Source organism: Phragmites australis, chromosome 2, assembly GCF_958298935.1.
Source record: "Phragmites australis chromosome 2, lpPhrAust1.1, whole genome shotgun sequence".
Taxonomy (NCBI): Eukaryota; Viridiplantae; Streptophyta; class Magnoliopsida; order Poales; family Poaceae; genus Phragmites; species Phragmites australis.
Window position 1 is genome coordinate 6,031,042 of NC_084922.1, and position 23,297 is coordinate 6,054,338.

The 23,297-nt window shown below is 43.1% G+C and overlaps 2 protein-coding genes across 2 annotated transcripts; both read left to right on the forward strand.

The window, feature by feature from the left end:
- Positions 1-884: 884 nt before the first annotated feature.
- Positions 885-3,152, forward strand: LOC133909796 (AP2/ERF and B3 domain-containing protein Os01g0141000-like). The gene is made up of 2 exons (XM_062352349.1): positions 885-1,834; positions 2,396-3,152. Exon 1 carries the CDS (start codon positions 905-907, stop codon positions 1,808-1,810), a length of 906 nt encoding a protein of 301 aa, XP_062208333.1. The 5' UTR covers positions 885-904; the 3' UTR covers positions 1,811-1,834; positions 2,396-3,152.
- Positions 3,153-13,710: 10,558 nt separating this feature from the next.
- LOC133909797 (AP2/ERF and B3 domain-containing protein Os01g0141000-like) lies at positions 13,711-14,946 on the forward strand. The gene has a single exon (XM_062352350.1). The coding sequence runs from the start codon at positions 13,742-13,744 to the stop codon at positions 14,669-14,671; it is 930 nt and encodes a 309-aa protein (XP_062208334.1). The 5' UTR covers positions 13,711-13,741; the 3' UTR covers positions 14,672-14,946.
- Positions 14,947-23,297: the final 8,351 nt, after the last annotated feature.

Below are 23,297 nucleotides of genomic sequence, written 5' to 3' on the forward strand. Positions count from 1 at the left end.
TTAGCATGATTAAATTAACATGATCACATATAGATAGATATGTAGTACAAGATTTGATAAATTTCGTAAGATTTGCACAAGTTGGTGAAAAATGCAATGCACATGCATATGACTGATGCCTGAAGTGTGAAAGCATGTGGATTTGGTTTGTAGGACACAACGAAGAATAGTCTAGAAGAATACCAATAAAGGATATTGAAAACGATGACGAAGAAACCACAAAAATACAAACATAATTGATTTCATAAATATTCCTGTGTATATATACGAGACAACACATACACATACACATAAAACAAACAAACACACACACACACATATATATATATATATATATATATATATATATATATATATATATATATATATACAAAACACTAATGCTGAGTCCAAAATCAAGGCCCTAAGTAGCATAAAATAACAGTCTCTGCGGCAGTGTAATTAAAATGCAGACACATACACCGGTGAATAAACACAAGTAGACAAAGATACAGATCTAAAACTTGTGTTTGGGATGTGGGTTCGTATATCTATGTTATTTTTTAAACTGTTTTCAGTAGTGGTTCAAAAACTGAAAACAGTTTTAAAATGACGTGATATGCAATGGGCCTCTGTCTTTGGGATAGCTTAAGTGAAAAAAGGTTTTTTTTTTAACTTTTTTATGTAAAAAAATATGAAAAATATTTATCAATTATAAATGACAGGTTACTGTTACGATCCATTACTTATATTCAGTTATTAGTGACAGATCGTAATCTGTAACTAATAGTGATTCATTAGATATAAAATCTATTATTAATAACGATTATCACTTTTTTTAATGGAAATACCAAAGTCAATATATGCACACAACCACCGATGACATTCATACCCGAAGAGCTTGCAACATATTAGTACCTACAGCATGGCCTTCTCGTGGCACTCCGCCGGGACATCGATTGCCACGGTAGACTCCGGCACTGAGATGGCCTTCGCCGCCTCGAACTCTTCCCAGGAATCGGGTGCCGACGGGTTGGCGACGCTGCAGCTGCTGCCGCGCCAATCCTCGAGGTTTAAGGGCGTCGTGCCGCAGCTGAACGGGCGCTGGGGCGCGCAGATCTACAATCGCCACGCGCGGGTGTGGCTCGGCACGTTCCCTGACGAGGAAAGCGCCGCGCGCGCCTACGACGTGGCCGCGCTCAGCTACCGCGGCCGCGAAGCCGTCGTCAACTTCCCAGAAGAGTCCGCGTCCGAGGGCGAGCTCGCCTTCCTGGCCGCGCACTCCAAATCCGAGATCGTTGACATGCTGCGCAAGCACACTTATGCTGAAGAGCTGCGTCAGGGCCTGCGCCGCGGCCGCGGGACGGTTGCGCGCGCGCAGCCGACGCCGGCTTGGGCGCGCGCGCCTCTCTTCGAGAAGACCGTGACGCCCAGCGACGTCGGCAAGCTGAACCGCCTCGTCGTGCCCAAGCAGCACGCCGAGAAACACTTCTCGCTGAAGCGCGCTCCGGTGACGGCCACCGGCAAGGGTGTGCTCCTCAACTTCGAGGACGGCGAGGGGAAGGTGTGGCGGTTCCGGTACTCGTACTGGAACAGCAGCCAGAGCTACGTGCTCACCAAGGGCTGGAGCCGCTTCGTCCGGGAGAAGGGCCTTAAAGCTGGCGATACCGTGGCCTTCTCCCGGTCGATGTACGGGCCGGAGAAGCATCTACTCATTGACTACAGGAAGATGCACAAGAAGCAGGATGAAGGCACGGCCGATGCGATTGCTGTTGAGGCCCGTGTCATTATTAAGCTGTTCGGCGTGGACATTGCTAGCTGGAGGAGATGAAAGGCATGGCGAGTTCATGAAGAGGTAACACATTTACATGGCAACATGAATTTTCTGGATTTGCCCTAGCTAGGTGTAATCGTATATATAGAATCTTCTCCACCGTACCTTTTCTTATTTGCTATCCATTCATCAATTTGATGTTCAATTAACTTCGAACTCATTGTATTGAGATTGTGAGATTAGGTTGCAGATCAACTTGTAGTTATACCCCTTCGGGAAAATTAGAGGCTAGAATCTTAGTATGCTATCTCTATATTGCTACTTGGTCTGCATCAATTTCCATCTGGGTAGATGATTGTCATGCTTGTTATCCTCAAGAACATGATGCTGTCACTCAAGATTGGGTTCTGTTGCAGGTGACGGTTTCATGTTCTACAGTGTGGATGCTCTCCTGTGTGCACAGTATCCATACTTTTTCTTGTTTGTTTTGACATTTACCAAGCAATAACTGATCAATGCGACGAGTCTACTACTCTAGCTAGGTTGTGGCATATACGACACATATGCATGGTCAGGTACCACCTTGGGCTGATCATGCATCCACCGCCATTAATCTGAGTTTCTGCATTTTTTTTGTTCCAGTTGCAAGCTAGCTAAGTGAGCAAGCAGCCAAGCACTGAGCCCGCACAGCTTGATAACATATGATCGCCCACAAATGTCGGAGCTTGAGAAACAAAAAACAAGAGGCCATCTAACAATTTTCTTTTTAGGTTAGGCCATTGAACAACTTATGCTTCAATTTAGTTATATGTAGCGAAGTTTCGGTTTCAATTTCAAAAGAAGGGCCATATAGACCCCCCCCCCCCATCCAACACTCCGCCACCGATCGGCCACCACCTGCATTTGAACATGTTTCTATTTATTAAAAAATAGATGTGCGTATCTTTTAAAACCAAAGCATCCAATTCAAGACCCATTTTAACTATTGTGCTCATTTCAATAAGATCTACAGAACGAGACTATCATTGCATCTTCTTTTGTTTAGTGATGATAACTCATGTTAGCTAGGGAACAAAATAAAAATATCAGGGAAACGAAACAAAAGTGACACATGTATTCCGAAAGTTTCTCGGAAATAATCCTTGTGATATGTTCCAGCAGTTTACAATATATAGTGTTATATTAGTTTTGTAGACAATTATTATGCACTAGTTTAGGCAATCTCTCCGAGAATTTCACCTGCAACGCTCCCCGAACTAGTGAACAAGAGATATCCTTTCATAATTAGTTCGCATATGGCATATATAGTATTTAATTTGTATCTAGTGTCCCACCAGTTCATTCCCAACATTCCTGTTTTTACACTTGCAATAAATAAGTGCTAATATTTACTTGGTTTTCGTCCGACTTATTTTGTTCCATGCGACAATATAAAGACGCTAGCACGTAAAATATCAGTGAAACAAACAAAGTGACAGAGGAACACCAATGTCGTAATATGCACATGTATTTTGAAAGTTTCTTCGAAAATTCTCCTATGAAATGTTCCGATAGTTTATGAATAGTGTCACAGTAGTAGACAATTATCGACTTTAATTTGGGGCAGTCTCTCCGAGAATTCATCAGCAACGCTCCCTTAGTTATATTTTCTTTAGTTCATAGATGTTGTTTTATTTATTGTTAGCGTGTTCCACTACTTTATGCCCATCATTCCTGCTTTTACTGCACATACCAAAAGAAGTGCTACTTGGTTTTTGCCATTCTTATTTTGCTTCATGAAACAATATAAAGATGCCAGCAAGAAGCAGAACGAGGGATTATGGAGCAATCAAGAAAAACTACTAAAACAACTCAATTAGACGGAGAGATGTTCATTAATACGTAGAAGGTGAGAATCCAATTCTAGTGGGCTCAGTGCCAACTTACTTCCACTGGCCAATATATCTCAGAGAAAAACTACTACAATGACTAGTGCAACAATCCAACTATCATAAATCTTATTTTGAAGACTATTTTGGGTTCAACTGAATCACGAATGGGATATCTCATTTGAAAGTTTTAGGATTTTGAAGATTCAAAATCAACAAGAATGTATGGAAGAAATCCGTAAAACTTTTAAATAAGATCGACCACGCCGCTAAGTTTGGCAGGCATGCATGCATGCAGCCGCACCAATTGTTTCATTCTAGGACAAAACTAAAAATGCCAGCCAAGAAAAATGCCTTTTCGCGTCCTCGAGCAAGTACGGCGGCCGTGCCGACCGGCTATTGCACTCGGCAGCTGCGGTAGTGCCCTGTGCCAGCATATATATGCAGAGATCGAGATGGGCCGGGAGGTGGGTGGGTATGGTAGCGCGGGCTGGCCTAAGTACACTGGTCAAATTGTCATGGAACAAATAAGTATAGCCAACGCCACCTATAAAAAGAAGATGAAGACAAATCCAAGGGCAATCTGCGTCTTATGATACGGAGGCACGCACAGAGAGAATCTCACCGTAGATTCAATTTAGCTCACGTCCTGAGGAAACCATCACCTATCGATGATTGAGCTCCCACGATGTAGAAACGGAAAGTTTCTTCCATTATCTAAGAGTGATAAAAAAATGTAACTTCTAAAAAATCGATAAGCTTCGGTTAATTTTTTTTGTATAAGCTTGAATTTGAACCTCCAATTAAAAGGGGTAGATCTCGATTGAGGGTCCCATTTGGAAAAGGGGAGTTTCTTCGGATCGAAATCCTTAAAATTTAATTAGTAGAGATTTGAATAAACTCATGAATTCATGGGGCAGTCCCTCCCTTCCCAAAAGGCTCTGACCAACTATATAAGAGACAAAGAATGATGGAAGCCGAGTGTTTTTTTTAGAGACCAATAAAATGGGCGAGGTCACAGTGCGCGTAGCCCCATAATGTTATCTATATGCTAGGCGCGCATGCATGGCTCACATTTTACGAGCACCGTTTGTGCCGAAAATAAGGGTCTACAAATGATAAAATAAATTGTTCTCATGAGGATGGGCCTCATGAGCCCTCTCATCAGGTGACTCAGGAGGTGATCCAACCGTACCACTACCAAGCCCCCCTCCCCGACATCCTTCCCCCCACCGTTGCGAACAGGTTCGGCTTCGACAGCGGTGGGTGCAAAGCCATAGCAGCAACCCCCACCCTTTCCCCATCTCCCTCCACCTGTTTTTGGTGTTCCTCGTCCCCAAGTTTAGGTTTCCTCGACCTCCGTCATGGGCTACTACTCGCCACATGCATCAGCTTAGTGTTGCCACCTGTGTTGGCTTGATCTGGCTACCCGGTGCTCCTCCGTCCTTCCACTGGTGCCCCCTCCCCCTTCGAACCTGACCCAATCCACACATCTGTGTTGTGGCTATGCTGAGGTCAGTAGGGGGACAGCTTGGCCTTGGTGACGACAGAAGCTTCTATCATGTGGGTGCACTGTGGAGCCATGTGCAGGCCTACAGATCTAGGTGATGAGCCTATGGCTCCTTCAGATATGATCAATACTATTAATATTTTTCAAATCATACAAGGTCTAATTACAAGAGCACGCGAACTTGTTCCTTGATGTTCATGCTTCCTTGAATGGATTACTAGTAAACTCTTGTGATTTTTTGGGAGAAGCACCACAACCTTACTCGGATGTCACCCTTCGAAGGACAAGTCTACTCGGACTCGAGGTTGAGCTCTAGTCGTGGTCGTGGTCGAGTCGCAGGACAACATGTCAGTAAAACGAGCATAATTCTTTTATACGAACTCCATTTTTGGCAATCTTGGACATTCTAGAAAGCTTACAACGAGCCATTTCCAATGGCTATGATCTTGACTAAATATTTCTTATAGTTTAGTCAGAATCAAATAAATAATATGCCGTACCATCATTTTGGACCTAGTTGGGTCTTATAATCGTGTCGGGGTCATAGTCCAAGTTGTGCACGCCTCTTTCCATGGTTGCACAACCCTATATCGACCTCGTCACGTCCCCTATATATACACAGTATTCATCGTAATTTAGACTTGGGTTTAGCTTAGATTATTCTGTTTTAGATAGTTTCGCTGTTTATCAGTTTGTTGAACCCTAACTCGAGTACTTCTTTGGTAATTAGCAATATTCAGATTGCATCTATCTGTTTTTGCTTGTGTTCTTGATTCGCTTGCAGCAAAAGCCTTCTTGGCGAGGTTAACCGCATCTTGGCACGGTTGATAACTACAGAGTGTGGTGTAGTGGTTGTAAGGGTTCTTGATCTGTTCTGTTCGGAACCTTTGGACATCAACATCGAAGCTCCACCAATCGACTTATCATATTACCTTTCAGAAGATCGGGTAAATACGCATCAAGTGGTATCAGAGCCTCGGTTGTCCGTTAGGTAATCTCAGTTATCCCCTTTGTTTCGTTGTTTTCCATTACCTAGAGTCCAGAAAATTGCCCCACAAAAATATTTATACCTTAGTTTTTTCGATGTCCACACCACTTTGTGCTTTTGTAATTTTGTTTTCAGTATTCGTGTTGTTGAGTTTGAGTCCATCGTCGGTGTCTTTGTTGCTGGCTGAGTCATTGTGATCTAGTTTCTAGTGTCGAGTCTTGCTGTTTAGTTATCGTGTATCTTGGTCTGACCTTGTTTGCTATAGCCGAAATTGTGTATCTACTCGAGTTCGACCACCAGTCGTGTCAACCATCATGTCGTGTTTGACCACTAGTCGCTTTAACCATCTACTCGAGTTCAACCACTGGTCGAGTCGACCATCAACTTGTGGTCCCGGCCAGTCATTCCGACCACCCACTCGGGGTCCGACCAGGCACTCCAACCACCTACTCGGGGTCCTGACCAGCCACTCCGACCACCCACTCGAGGTCCCGACCAGGCACTTTGACCACCTAGTCGAAATGGCCCACCTTCTCGGATTCAACCATCTTTTCGGGTTCGACCACCTAGTCGGATTCAACTACCCACTCATTTTTGCCTCCACAACATAGTTTGAGTATATCTGTTTCTAGCTGCTCTTGGACACCCCCATACACCTTTCATATCGAGCATTATCCTACAAAGTTCAAGTAGCAATTCATAGCAGAAGCAGACATAGCCAAAGTTCAGGGAGAGAGAGTGTGTGTCTTTTTATTACCTTTATACCCCTGCTCTTTGAGAAAAAAATTGTGACCAACGTACCTCACTGGTCTTAGAAAAGATAATAGAAGATTTTTTGAGTTTGTGTCACATTCGCAAAAAAAAAATCAAGCAAGAAGCAAAGTCTGAATTATTCCACTTATGATAAAGAATTGTATGCTTTAGTTCGTATGCTTGAAACTTGGCAACATTATCTATGGTCCAAAGAATTTGTTATACATTCTGATCATGAATCGCTGAAACATATTATAAGTCAAGCTAAACTGAATAAACAACATGCTAAATAGGTAGAATTTATTGAGTCTTTTTCCATATATCATAAAACATAAGAAAGGAAAGAAAAATGTAATTGCTGATGAGCTTTCTAGGCGTTATACTATGTTATCTCAACTTGATCATAAGATTTTTGGTTTAGAGACCATTAAGGACTTGTATGCTGCTAATTTAGACTTTACAGAAGTGCTTGAACATTGTAAACAAGAAAAAATATGGAATAAATATGTGTTGAATGACAGATTGCTCTATCGTGTTAACAAGTTATGCATTCCAACTAGCTCCGTTCGTCTTTTGTTGTTACAGGAGGCACATGTAGGAGGATTGATGATACATTTTGGAGCAAAGAAGATTGAAGATGTACTGACCTCTCATTTCTTTTGGCCAAAGATGAGACGTGACGTTGAGCGCTACATATCATGTTGCACCACTTGCAATATAGCTAAGTCTTGTTTAAATCCACATGGTCTTTATATGCCTCTTCCTGTTCCTAGTGCATCTTAGGAGGATATTTTCATGGATTTTGTTTTAGAATTGCCTACTATAAAGAGGGAGAGAGATAGCATATTTGTAATTGTTGATCGTTTTTCTAAAATGATATATTTTATACCTTGTCATAAGAGCGATAATGCTACAAACATAGATGATTTGTAACTTTTGGAGATCACTTTGGAATAAATTAGGGAAAAAATTTGTTGTTTTCTACTATGTGTCATCCCCAAAATGATGGTCAAACAGAGGTTGTCAAACGTACATTATCGACCATGTTACGAGTAGTTCTAAAGAAGAATTTGAGGATGTGAGAAGCGTGTTTACCACATATTGAATTTGCTTACAATAGATCTCTACACCCCACCATCAAGGTAAATTCATTCCAGGTAGTGTATGGATTTAATCACCGTGCTCCTATTAATTTACTACCTTTGCCTACTTTTGAAAGATTTAATTTAGATGCTAAGAAACGTGCTGAATTTATTCTTAAGTTGCATGAAACCACTAAAAAGAATATAGAGAGCATGACTGAAAAGTATAGGATTGCTGGAAATAAAGGTAGGAAGGAAATAAAATTTGAAACGGGTGATTTAGTTTGGTTGCATTTGAGGAAGGATAGTTTTCCAGAATTAAGAAAGTCAAAATTGATATCTAGAGCTGATAGACCATTTAAGATAATTGAGAAAATCAATGATAATGCATACATATTGAACCTAACTGTAGATTTTGGGGTTAGTCCCACATTTAACATTTCAAATTTGAAACCATATTTACGAGAAGAAGATGGGCTTAAGTCGAGGATGACTCCAATTCAAGAGGGAGAGGAATATGAAACTTTAGGCCTTGAGCAAATAGGTGGTTATGAATGTGATCATAGATATGTCATTAGTTTAGTCTTTACTCAAGTGACCTAAATAAGGACCGGTTCCTGGAGTGACAACCCAAGAAGATTCGTACAAACATGAGGCCGATATGGGTACGCTTAGCAGATTAATTACAGTACTCCCAGTGTTGTGTGGGCCAGATTGGAGGCGTGGATTAGGGAAGTTAATTTCTAGATTCCACAAGGCACAAGAGGGGGCTTCTAGGTTAGAGTTAGACTCGTGTAAATCCTAGCAGTGAAACCTGGACTGATGGTGATACATAGTGGGAGAATTCTTTGTAAAGGCTTCGTAGTGATCTCCTGGTAACACACCTTAGAAGTGTGTATAGTGCTTGGCCGGTACTACAACATGAAGACTTTAGTCACTTACTTACAGATGATGAAATCACAACTCGTGGGAAAGTTATACAACCTCTGCATAGTGTAAAATCTGATATAGCAGTCATGCTCATGGTCATGAGAGACTTGGATCCTCACATGATCAGTTGGTTTTTGGTATAGTTATGGTCATGGTTTTGGTATAGTACAGGTGGTACTAGTTGGTTATGGTTTATGGGATGGTTAGTTGTTGGGTGGTTTGGGTTACATTCACTTAATAACTATTTAATGCTTTTCAAATACATAACTATTTTTTTTACTTGCATTTACGCAAATATACTATGTATTAGCCTATTTTTGTTAAAAGCCTATATTTCATTATTTTCTCGCACTTACTGAGTACTCCATGTACTCACCCTTACTATCTCTCATAATACATATGCTGCTCAGTGGAGGACTTTAAAGATTTTTAAGTTAACCTGGTGATCTAGGAGTGTGTCTTCTGGTCGATGTCTATGGAGTGCTTGGTCACTGATGCTTCGTTCTGCTACCATCATTTAGTTGTTGTCGTTTAGCCAATAGAGTTGTTTAGGTGAAGTATTTAATGTAAGAGTTGAATAATTGTAAGTTAAAGTATTGCTTTTGTTACTTCACCTGTAATGTCCTTATGTGTGTTAAACATCCTAGGCGCACATAAGCTGCATCTGATTTTATCTGTTAAAATCGGGCGTGACACCTACGGACAGGGGAGTCCATTCGATGACGAAGTCAGCTAGGACCTGTGACTTGATGGTCTTACGGGCTACAAACTACACTACGAAGGGTGCAAGTTCTACTGCCCACTTGTTGCGTCCCGTCACCTCCCGATTGCAGAACATATCGCCCAGTGGATACAAGATTGGTACAGTGATGTTGTGGGTAAGGATGTAGTGCTAGAGCTTGAGGGATGCTACCAAAAGGGCATATGCCACCTTTTTGAGCTGTGTGTAGCTCGTTTTGGCCTCGGCTAGGGCCTCCAAAATGTAGTAAAATTGCCCTCTGAATAGAGCGGACTTCATTCTCCTCCTCCTGTATGAGTATGACACTTACACCAGAGGTAGAGGCGGATAGGTACAGGGGAGCCCCTTTCTAGGAAGGGATATAGCAAGTGTGTTGAGTTTGGAAAGGTGGGCTTTAAGGGCCTCAAAGGCGTCCTGACACTTTGTCATCCATGTGAATGGTCGGAGCCCCTCAATGTTTTGAAGAATGGAAGGTTATGCTCGACAGACTTGGCAAGGAAACGGTTGTAGGCTGCCAAGCGACCAGCCAGGCGCTAGAACCCCTTCGAGGTGGTGGGTTGTGCCATCTCTGTGATGGCACGGATTTTGATAGGGTTAGCCTTGATGCCTCACCTAGAGATGAGGTACCCCAGTAACTTTCCAACTTTGCCACCGAACCTGCACTTCTCTAGGTTAAGTCACACGCTGGTGACCCAGAGGCTATTGAAGGTTTCCTGTAGGTCTGCAACATGGTCAGATTCAAGCTTGCTTTTAATGACTATGTCATCAACATAGGCCTCCAAGTTGTGTCCTAACTGTTGTTCCAGGATTTCGTGCACTAGGCGGGAGAAGATAGCTCCGGCATTTTGAAGGCCAAAAGGCATCCGAACGTAGCAGTACACCCCAAAGGGGATAATAAAGCTGGTTTTGCCCTCGTCCTCAGCAACCATTCAAACTTGGTGGTATTCGGAGTACGTGTCTAGGAAGCTCAGCTATTCGTAGCCCATGGTGGAGTCCACCAGCTGGTCTATGTGAGGGAGCGGGTACAAGTCTCGAGACAGGCTTTGCTGAGTGCCATGAAGTCGATGCACATGCGCCATTTCCCATTAGGCTTCTTGAATAGGACGGGATTTGACAGCCACTCCGAATGGATGACTTTTCGGATGACGCCGGCCTCCAACCGCTTTTGGACCTCCTCCTTTGCAGCTTCTGCTCATTCTATGGACAACTTCCGAAGACCCTAGCAAACAGGCTAGGCCTGCGGGCTGACCCATAGGGCATGTTCAATGATGTGGTGATCGACTCTGGGGAGATCCTGTGGAGACCATACAAATACGTCAGAGTTGTCCCTTAGGATGGCTATGAACTGGGCTTCCTGCTCCGAAGTGAGGTTAGCCCCGATTTGGAAAGTTCGGATGGGACTCCCTACTTCTAATTGGACATGCTTGACATCCCCCTCCGACTGTGGCCTTTGAGGGACCCGGTGTTCAGGGCACGTCGGAGAGGGGTCTTTAAAGGGACCTTCAACCAAGTTATGCATGTGGCATCTATCGGGAGGGGTGGGGTGCCCATATTCAATGTGCCTAACCAAGGATTGATCGGCATGTACAGAGATAAGTCCCTAGGGCCTAGGTATCTTCATGTAGAGGTAATTGTGATGGGAGACTGCTCCAAACTTGTTCAGAGTTCCTCAGCCCATGATGACATTGTATGTGTAGGGCATTCCATGACGTCAAAGGTGATAATCTCGATTCACATAGCGGAGCTTTCATCAAAGGCGACTGGTAGCTCTATTCAGCCCAGGGCATCGAGGGGAGCCTCATTGAACCTTTGACAGGGCCACCGGGCTACAGAGAGTTGGCTTCATGGAATACAGCGCTGGTCAAAGGCATGTACGAATAGGATATATGTGGAGCTTCCTTCATAGATCAACACCCTCAGATCTTTGACTTCAGCGATGTTGGTCGTGATGACTAGCACATCAGTATGAGGGAAGTTTACTCCCATAGCGTCATCGTGGGAGAAGGTTACAAGGGCTTTGGCCCATCCAGGGACCTGTTGGTGGTTGTTGGTGGCTCCGACGTGGTTGACCCCACATGCATAGTCTCACCGCTGCTGCTACAAGGAGCCATCAAAGGGTCCTCCCCCTGTTATGTATAAGACCAACCGCCTAGAACAGTACCCTTCATCGATGTGCTGCACCGTAGGTAGCGGCGGTGACGGATGTAGAGCCAGTGAGGGAGGGTTCTGTGAGGACAGGTGATCAATCTGGCGGCTTGCTGCTCATCGCCGAACATGTCCCCAATTGTGCTTGCTGCCTGCCTTTCTAGGTACTCCTCTCAAAAGGTGATGTTCATCCAACAATCTTTGGTGTTGTGGGCACGTCCTGCCCCATGCAGCGTGCACCAATATCCTTCGTATAACTGTCGACCTAGGGCATGCTGCCGCTCGGGGAAGGCTTCGTAGCATCCCCGGCCACGCCCTAGAGTGGGGCATGCTTGGAGCCCCTCATGTTTGAGTGATGTTGTGCACACCGCGCTGTTGTTTTTTCCGGGGCCTGCGTGCCCCGACGCCCTCAGCTTCCTTGGAGCCCCTTTTTACCGATGGAGGTGGTAGGGCATGCGAAGACCCCACTTGGGAGGTGGGGTTCTCGGGCTCGCACCAGGAGGTTGTGGAGACATGCACGATCTCCCGACAAAGCCGCTCCTGTTCTACACGTGCGTATTCCTCGAACTTGCACATGAGGGTGCTTACTGAGCGCCGGGCATTGATGTAGTCGATCAAAGAGAGGCCTGAAGGCCAGACTTTGGGTGGCGGCGTCAATGACCGACGACTCTGAGATGCCCTTCACCTAGGCCTTGGTTTGGGCGAACCTCTTGAAATACTACCAGAGGGTCTCACCAGGCTGTTGCTTAATGGCATACAGACTCCTGGAAGTCACTAGCTTGACGAAGATACATTGGAAGTTGTTACAGAAGATGTCTCTGAGCTGGGCCTAGGCATAGATAGACCCGGGCTCTAGCACCTAGAACGATTGGAAGGCTACTCACTCTAGAGCGAGAGGAAAGCACTTGGCCATGGTGGCATGCCCGCCTCCATTAGCTTTGATGGCGAGGGCGTATGCGTAAATGAACTTCTCTAGGTCTGGTCTTTTTGAAGGATTGATAGCTCCAAGAATCCAAAAGACCCCAAAGTCATGACCTCCGGAACCCCTCCGGAGTCATGGGATACTTGAGGTATGCTGAGGCTGATAGTCCTTGGGCTCAGACCAATATAGCCTAGAGGCATCGGGATCCTTAATGGCGACCCTAATAGTCATCCATCCATGGGGCATATTGCTGTGAAATTAGATTTCTTGCTAACCAATTTCCTTAGTTTGTTTCTCCAAAAATATTCTTGGGTAACTGCCATGATTGTACGGATAGTGAGAACAGCATGCATTAAAAACACACACTCCTTTATTGTGGCTACTCAGCCATCAGTCAAGTTGGCTAACTGTAAAAAATATTTACCATGATTAAATTAACATGCATGATCACATATAGATAGATAATTAGTACAAGATTTCATAAATTTCGTATGCACAAGTTGGTGAAAAATGCAATGCACGTGCATATGACTAATGCCTGAAATGTGAAAGAATGTAGATGTAGTTTGTAGGACACAACGAAGAATAGTGTAGGAGAATACAAAAAAGGATACTGAAAACGATGAAGAAGAAACCACAAAAATACAAACACAATTTATTTTATAAATATTCTTGTGTATATATACAACAACACACATGCGTGTGTGTCCATATATATGTGTAGATACACATGCCAGCAACTATACAGAAATTTGTGCAAGTGCCACCCAAAACATCAACATTATCCAAGTTCATGAAACAAAATCTCATAACACTAATGCTGAGTCCAAAATCAAGGCCCTAATTAGCATAAAATAACAATCCCTGCGGCAGTGTAATTAAAATGCAGACACATACGCCAATGAATAAACACAAACAGACAAAGATACAGGTCTAAAATGGGAATACCAAACTCAATATATGCACACAACCACCAATGACATTCATACCCGAACAGGCAGCAAAATAGTAGTACCGGAATCAAAAAAAAAAAAATAGTAGTACCTACAGCATGGCCTTCTCGTGGCACTCCGCCGAGACATCGATTCCCACGGTGGAGTCCGGCACCAAGATGGCCTTCGCCTCCTCGAACTCGTCCCAGCAATCGGGTGCCGACGGATTGGTGGCGCTGCAGCTGCTGCCGAGTCAATCCTCGAGGTTTAAGGGCGTCGTGCCGCAGCCGAACGGGCGCTGGGGCGCGCAGATCTACGAGCGCCACGCGCGGGTGTGGCTCGGCACGTTCCCCGACGAGGAAACCGCCGCGCGCGCTTACGACGTGGCCGCGCTCCGCTACCGCGGCCGCGAAGCCGTCGTCAACTTCCCAGAGGAGTCCGCGCCTGAGGGCGAGCTCGCCTTCCTGGCCGCGCACTCCAAATCCGAGATCGTTGACATGCTGCGCAAGCACACCTATGCTGACGAGCTGCGTCAGGGCCTGCGCCGCGGCCGCGGCACTGGCGCGCGCGCGCAGCCGACGCCGGCGTGGGCACGCGCGCCGCTCTTCGAGAAGACCGTGACGCCCAGCGACGTCGGCAAGCTGAACCGCCTCGTCGTACCCAAGCAGCACGCCGAGAAGCACTTCTCGCTGAAGCGCGCTCCGGAGACGGCCATCGGCAACGGCGTGCTCCTTAATTTCGAGGACGGCGAGGGGAAGGTGTGGCGGTTCCGGTACTCATACTGGAACAGCAGCCAGAGCTACGTGCTCACCAAGGGCTGGAGCCGCTTCGTCCGGGAGAAGAGCCTTCAAGCCGGCGACACCGTGGCCTTCTCCCGGTCGACGTACGCGCCGGAGAAGCATCTACTCATCGACTACAGGAAGATGCACAAGAAGCAGGATGAAGGCGCGTCCGATGCGATTGCTATTGAGGCCCGTGTTGTTATTAAGCTGTTCGGCGTGGACATTGCCGGAGGAGATGAAAGGCATGGCGAGTTCATGAAGAGGTAACACATGAACATGGCAACATCAATCTTCTTCTGATCTGCCCTAGCTAGTGTAATCGTATATGTAGAATATTCTCCACCTTTTCTTATTTGTTATCCATTTATCAATTTGATGTTTAATTAACTTTCGAACTCATTGTATTGAGATTGTGAGATTAGGTTGCAGATCGACTTGTACTTATACCCCTTTAGGCAAATTAGGGGCAAATTAGTATGTTATGTTTATATTGCTACCTAGTCTACATCAATTTCCATCTGGGTAGATGATTGTCATGCTTGTTGTCCTCAAGAACTTGATGCTGTCACTCAAGATTGGTTCTGTTGCAGGTGACTGTTTGATGTTCTACTGTGTGGATGCTCTCATGTGTGTACAGTGTCTGTACCTTTTCTTGTTTGTTTTGACATTAACCAAACAATAACTGATCAAGGCGACGTGTCTACCACTCTAGCTAGGTTGTGGCATATATGACATATATGCATGACCAGGTACCCGTTGGGCTGATCATGCATCGACCACATTAATCCGAGTTTCTGCTCTCTCTCTCTTTTTTTTTTTGGTTCCAGTTGCAAGCTAAGTGAGCGAGCAGCCAAGCATAGAGAATTAGATGTGCATGTGTTTTAAAACCAAAGCATCCAATTCAGGACCAATTTTAACTATTGCGCTCATTTCAATAAGTTCTACAGAACGAGAACATCATTGCATCTTTTTCTGTTTAGTGATGATAACTCATGGTAGCTAGGGAACAAAATAAAAATATCAGGGAAACAAAATAAAAGTGACAGAGAAACACCAATGTCATATGCTCATGTATTCCGAAAGTTTCTCTGAAATAATTCTTGTGTGATGTTCCAACAGTTTGAGAAAGTGTTATATTAGTTTTGTAGACAATTATTATGTGATAGTTTAGGAAAAACCTCCTACAACCGGCCATATATGTTGATTCATCATTGTCGGTTCCTAATGGGCCAGCAGTGAGGGGGCATGCCAAAATGATGAGATGGCATGCCAAGGAGTGTAAGAATGATGGAATATTGAGACATCCCACTGATTTTACGCAATGAGGAAACATCGATAGAAAATACAAGAAGTCATATGCAGAAGATGTGAGGAATATATTATTTGGGTTGAGTACGAATGAGATGAATTCGTTCGGCAACATGAGCAATAGTCATAGCGCTAGGCCTGTGACTCTATGTATCTACAACCTTCCTCCTTGGTTGTGTATGAAGTGGAAGTACATTATGATACCAGTGTTGATACAAGGGCCGAGGCAACCTAACAACGATATTGATGTCTATCTGAAACCTTTAATAGAAGATCTTGTAACGCTGCGAAATGATGGTTTGTGGGTATAGGATGAATACAAATGAGAGAACTTCAACCTACGCGCAATGTTGTTCGTAACAATCCAAGATTGGCCAGCTCTCGATAACCTATCGGGCTAGACTGTCAAAAGCTACTTTGCATGCGTGTATTGCTTGGATGACATAGAAAGCTTGTGGCTAAAGAACTGCCCAAAAATGGTGTAACTAGGTCGTCATAAATTTCTTCGCAAAGATCACTCGTACCGCAGCAACACGAGAGCTTTTGATGGGAAGTTGAGACTCAATCACCTCCTAAGCATCGCATTAGGAGACAGGTATATGAGATGGTAAAGGGATTTAGGGTTATCCTTAGAAAGGGACATGAGAGTACACTGGTTCCGAAATCTAATCTTACAACTCCTATGTTAAAAAAGAAATCTGTTTTTTATGACCTAGCATATTGGAAGGATTTGGTGTTTCAACACGCAATGGATGTCATGCATATTGAGAAGAATGTGTGTGATAGCTTGATTGGTACGATACTTCACATATCTGGCAAAGCAAAGGATACACTCCAAGCACAGAAGGACATAAAACTTTTGCAACTCAAACAAGATATATATCTCGAATATATGGAAAAAGACGACTAATATCTTGGTCCCGCTAGCTATAGTCTGAGTAAGACAGAGAAAATTGTAATGTGCAAGTGCTTGCATGGAATCAAAGTTTTATTCGGTTACTCCGTCAACATAAAGAGACTAGTAAACATGAAAGACTTGAAATTAACTAGCATGAAGTCTCATGATTGTCATGTGTTGATGACACAGATGCTTTCAATTGCAATTAGAGGTATTATGTCGCCGAAGGTCCGAAACCCAATCATAATGTTGTGTTCATTCTTCAATATGATATCACAGAAGGCCATCAATCCGACCAAGCTAAATAAGCTGCATGAAGGCATGGTTGAGACTATCCCAGCTTGAGGCGTGTTTCCCTCCATTGTTTTTTGATATCATGGTGCATCTCATTTTTCACATTGTGAAAGAAATAAAGATTCTTGGCACTATGTTTCTGCATCAGATGTACCCTTTCGAGAGGTTCATGGGAGTTCTGATGAAATTTGTTTGTAACCAAAATCGGTCGGAAGGATGCATGGCTAAGGGCTGGGGAACCAAGGAGGTCATTTATTTCTGCGTTGACTATATAAATCTCAAATTGATTGGTGTGTCTGTATCTTACCATGAGGGGAGGCTATAGAGGAAAGGGACGATAGGTGCAAACTCATTCCGCACTAAAGATCTCATTTTATTCACACAAGCACATTTCATAGTTTTGCAATAATCAGTTGTAGTGGCCCCGTATGTTAAAGAACACCAGAAGATGCTACGCACCAAAAGCGAAGGGAAGACCAATGTTTGGATCGCGCGAGAGCAACAAGATCATTTTGGTGCCTGGTTATGTAGACATGTGATGGATAAGGAGATAGAGTGTGCTCAATTGAACTACAATCCTCACATCCTAAGGTTATGATATAAATGGCTCTACATTTTATATGAGAGAATGAGATAATAAGAGCGCCAACTAAAATAATGGTATCTGCATAGATGCCTACAACTGCAATGGTAATAGGGAGACCTAATATAGATTCATAGAGGAGACCTTGGAGCTAGACTATGGAGTGTTAAAGGTTCCTCTTTTCCGGTGCTAACAAGTTAGACTCCCAAGGGGCGTCAAGATCGACAAGTATGATATGACTATAGTGGACCAAAAACTCGTTGGATACAGAGAAGAACCATTCGTACTTATGAAAGGAGCTATGCAAGTCTTCTATGTAAAGAACCCGGACTCGGCTAATAAGGAGGAGCGCCATGTGATTCTTTAAGGAAAAAGAAGAATTGTCCAAGTGGAGAATGTCGTCGATGAGGAAGACTACAATCAATTTGACACACTACCTCCTTTCAGAGAGGACGTCAACCTAGGTCTCATGGAAGACACCGATGAACCTCCCTATGCATGCCATGATCATAATGAAGGGTGAATCATTAAGCCAGATTAAGTAGCTTTATTTATATATTAATGAAAGACATGAATTACTATTTATTAATTATAATGTGTGTGACGTTCTTTACTGTGACAGTCAAAGCATACATTTTAACTTTTTGTATACAATATTCAAGTAGCTTTCTAATGAGACCCACATGATTTACCCTTTAAATTCAATTTGTTTACCTAATGAATTAAAAAAATACAATAAATTTAGGTATGTGGATATTATATTTTCCATTTTTAACTAATTAGCAGCTAATATAAAATTTAGGTACGAAGTTAATAAAGCTATTCAGTACCAACTCAATCTAATAGACTTGAGTAGCTCAGTGGTTTGTTTGTTCAAACTTTGGCGACAGATGTCGTGGGTTCCAAGCTAGGCGCGCAACGCTGATATTTTTTTTATTTCCCACCCCACCCCCACCCCCACTGTAGTGAAAGGGGTTTCACTACCAGCTCAATATTTAGGCCAGTAATGAAGAATGTTTCACTACCGGTGTAATTCACGTGGCGGCAGTGAAGGTCCGCTTTCACTGTCGGCCTAAATATTGAGCCAACAGTGAATCCTTGAACCTATAAAAGCTTTGCGCGGCCTGTTGGCCTATGAACAACACTTAAGAAAAATTCACCACCATCCCTGTCCTCATCCCAGGAGCCCACGCCACCTTATAGCTCTGCATCGCCTCTGTCCCATCGCCCGCACCGCATCGTCACCCCATGTGCCATAAAGCCTCCTTCATACACACGCCACCGTCCCCATTGTTGTTGTCATCGAGATTTCCACCTCATCCTTGGTGTCGTCATCCTCGAGGCCACCACCTCGTCCCCATCGCCTAAGTCCCTAAGGCTGCCATCAACCACGGAGGAGGACCCCTCACCCACCTACGTCGCTGTCAAGCCCGCAGTCTTGCCCCCATCTCTGTCGAGGCTAGCCCTCCCCCATCTCTATCAAGGTACGCCACTTGCTCCTCCCTTATCAGTGATTCAATTGGAGATTAGCCAAGGTTATGCATACTAGAATATTTGGAAATTGTGTGCTAAATCACTAAGGATGACTTGATATGGATTCTTGCAATCTGTTGGTTATGGTATTGTTGGTTTGTAAGAATGGACATAGTGAATGTTCGATTGCAACCCTAAACCCAATGATGTGATGTATGTTTGTGATTGTCTTCTATCCCCGTCAGCACATGTTGAACTGAAAGGAACTGAACACTTCTCTTGTGGGTTGTCCATAATTTGATAAGAGTAGGTTCTACATTGGTGGATCTTACTGATCAATGATGGCCACACCATATAATTCAAATCCTAAGAACACTTACCTTCCCTTTATTTTGTTACTTTTCTATTTGTCTCTACACACCTTTTGTCATGCATTTGGATAATTTTTATTTTCCTTTTTACCTTCCTCTTTACAAGGTCATGTGCAGTTGGTTACCTTTCTGCTCTTCTCTTTGTAACATCTGGTTCACTAATAACAACAGATACGCTTAGAATTGTTATCACTTCACTTGTTACTTCTGTACTCAATGATTGAAATTTACCTAAGGGTTGTTCTTTCCTATCCCTATAAGGACATGTTGAATTGATAAGAACTAAACATTACACTTGTTACTTCGCCTACCCAAAGATTGAATTTTACTTGAGGGTTATTCATAATTTGATAAGAGCCAGTATTACATTGGTGGCTCTTACAGCTCAATGATAGCCACAACATATAATTCAAATTCTGAGAGCACTTGCCTCCACTCTGTTTAGTTACCTTTCTGTTCTTATCTTTGTACCATCTGGCACTGTTGGTTATGCTCACCAGTTCCAACATGTTGATGCTCTTGGCTATTAAGAACAGATACTATATTTTGATGGTTGCATGTTTTAGATGATAAGAACAGATACTATTTCTTTCAGGATGCTTGCATATATTGGTTGATAAGAACATATACTCTTTCTTGATGCTTGCATGTCTTGGTTGATAAGATCATATACTCTTTCTTGATGCTTGCATATATGTACAAGTATACCCTTGTTTCATATAGCAATTGATAAGAAGAGATACATACTATGCTTGTTCTTAGCTCGATGATAGATCGATGACAAAATTTTGCGTTGGAAGGCCATTCAATCGGTAACCCATACTGAGAGCCATATATATTGAATTAATACTTGTTCAGTATTTCCATATATGTCCTATGTACTTCGGTATTTCGTTTATTCTTATCATGTGTATGTATGTAAGGATGTATAAAGATAGAACTTGGTTCCTGTATGTATGTATCGATGGATGTATAAAAATAGAACTTGGTTCCTATATGTATGTATGTATGGATGTATAATGAAAAATTGAAAATTTTAAATTGTACTTGGTTCTTGTATGTATGTATTTATAGATGTATAAAGAAATGAAAATTTTAAATTTTACCAAAGTTTGTTTAAACTATACAAGATATATACCTGTGCAATTATTTTATTGACCGAGACACTGAAAATGGTATAATTTTACATGTATGTTTTTATATATTTGGATTCATATGCCTTTAAGTTTATTGAATTAACACTTGTTCAATACTTCCATATATGTCCAGTGTACTTTGCATTTTTTTTCTGATGTGAACAAAAATTAGAGTATAGGTTCTAAAATATGAATTATTTTCTAGTTTGTTTGCTCAAGCATATTTTCGAAAATTTAGGTCTGCTATGATATGGTATGTTGTCCATCGTGATCGACAAAGTGGAGTGTTCTCTAGTTGGGAGGCATGCCACGCACAAGTGAATGGATTCAAAGAAGTATGTTACAAAGAATACAAGTCCAAATATGAAGTTGTTGCGGCATATAACAGTCAAGTCATCCAAGCTAAACTAAAATTGGCTAACTTTGAAAATAAAGAGAAGAAGTGTGATTTCACGTGTATAGATAACATAATCTTAGTTCTGGTTGTACTCATCATTATTTTTCTATGTAAGATGATGTGACTTATAAGATCAATATGTCACTTGTTAGTACATTTGTGCCTATTTTGCTATGTAAGATGTGATTTTTTGTTAAATATGGCCATAAAATGCACGTAATTCGCTCTCCCTCCCTCATCAACTTTCTCTCTATCTCCCTCCTTCCTTAGCTCCCAATCGATAGAATACACAACCACTCATCGTCATCGTATGCAAAACTCTCCGGAAGGGATGGCACCACCAACCGTTGATACGGTGGTGCTAGAAGGAGATGTGCTGCCGTCAAACATTGAAGAAGGTAGCCCGAGCAAGTACCTCAATCTAGACCAAACAATCGATTGTGGAGGTGATGAGGTAATTCAAAAATATATGGATGCGTATGTTGTACATATTATCGTATAGGTTCTCAAAACTTTTTGGTTATTTGTAGATGTCCGATGCTCCAGAGGGTCATAACAATGAGCAATACCAGGAGTGGCATCGTGTCTGAGGTCCCTTCAAGATGCCTACGGGATGATTTGTGATCACGGAGGTCTCACCAGCAGTGGAGCCAACTGCACTACAGAAAGTTGTGTCATACAAGTCAGTTTGTAGGATATCTGTTAAGGATCACGTGCCCATCAGTTATAGATTGTTAAGGATCACGTGCCCATCAGCTACAGATTGTGGACTGTCGAATGAGGTGATCTGTGACTGGTTCCTGATTTAAGCAAGAATGACACCTTGTGGCTCATCATATTACAAAAGTTCGAGTTCCCTGAAGAGACATATATGAAAGTACTTAAGCGTAAGACGATAATGATCATGGACCTTTTATTTAAGAATTGGAAGGGAACACTGAACATAACCTATGTGTAGAAAGGTACAACGCCAAATTTCAGCAAATAACCACAACTAGAAGATCATTGGCAAACCTTTGCAGAGTATAAGGTTTAGAAGAACCACAGAAGTTGAGTGAGGTGAACAAAGAACTTGAAAAAGAACGTCTACCCCCCACAAAGTCGGTAGTCGTGGGTACATGAAGAAAGAACAACGATGGCCACAAGAGTTAGATGAACATCGAGAGAGATGTGTCACACCTAAGATGGAGAGCTGGAGCAAATGATCGATATGCTTCCTTCGTGGGAGGGTTGCTTCTTACTCGGCTGATGGAAGCTTACACTTTACAATCTCCAAAGACCAGGAAATGACGCAAACTCTTGTAAAAAGGCTTGCGGACACCCACACACAGTCTACACAAGGCTCTTTCAAGCCAAATAGGGATATGGACGAGCTCACCTTGGACCTACACCTTGGACCTAGGAAACAAGAAGCACGGTGCTTACGCACAAGGCACTGGTGTGATGCGTTGAAAATATGGATTTCCAGGCACCATCGACAGTTACAAGAGTCAAAAGAGATCCCAAGGAGAGCAAGATGCAAAACAAGAGGTTGAACGAGCTAGGATGATGAACATGCTTGAACTTGCACTACAACATGAGCGGAAATAGACAGACGAAAAAATAAGACAAGCAGTACTGAAAGCCATCATGCATGAACATGGCACCAGTGGGAGCGAACAGGAACAACCGACAACATCTAATGTTGTGCGCTCCAGCCTCGATGGTCGTCAAAGTAGTTGTGCGACCACGGGAGTCCTGGGGACTGACTCCATCAGTTATCCCGTGGACCACATCATAACACGGACACCGTGTGAACTACACATTAGTGCTAAGAACTTTTGCATGGACGTCCAATATCGGAGTCCATCACTTATCAAGGTGGCTTTCGACGTGGCTTATCCCCGCGGCGCCCATGAACTTTTGCATGGACGTCCGATACTAGAGGGCTACGCTGTGATCTAAGTAGATAAGGCAGTTGACCATTACCATCATGTTGAGGTGGAATACCCTGTAGAGGAGGAGGCAAACACTATAGGTGAGAACGAGCACACATTCATCGCGTGGAAGAAGGCATGCATGGCGTTTCCACTAGGGACAGCTCCCGAGAACCTCTACTCTCCAATACATCCTAGGCTATCGTCACCTTGTAGATCTCCCTCTCCTCAGCGATCTCCTAGAAGAAGTCCACTGCTCAAGAAGCCAGCCATCATCTCAAAAAACACGATAAGGTTCCGTAGCATCCAAGAATACGACGTCATATAAGAAGTTGCCATCTAAGAAGTTGGCGGAACCCAAAGATGTATATTCACTTAAACCTAAGAAAATAAAAAAGATTGTGGATGCTAGTGTAACGGCTCATTTTCATCCTCCAGCACCTCCACAGAAGCATGTTGTGCCTTAAGATACTACGAAATTTTTCTTGAATATAACCAAAGATAAACAGACATGGGT

Coding starts and splice junctions, on each gene's coding strand:
- LOC133909796 (XM_062352349.1), top strand. CDS start 905: ATGGCCTTCTCGTGGCACTCCGCCGGGACATCGATTGCCACGGTAGAC.
- LOC133909797 (XM_062352350.1), top strand. CDS start 13,742: ATGGCCTTCTCGTGGCACTCCGCCGAGACATCGATTCCCACGGTGGAG.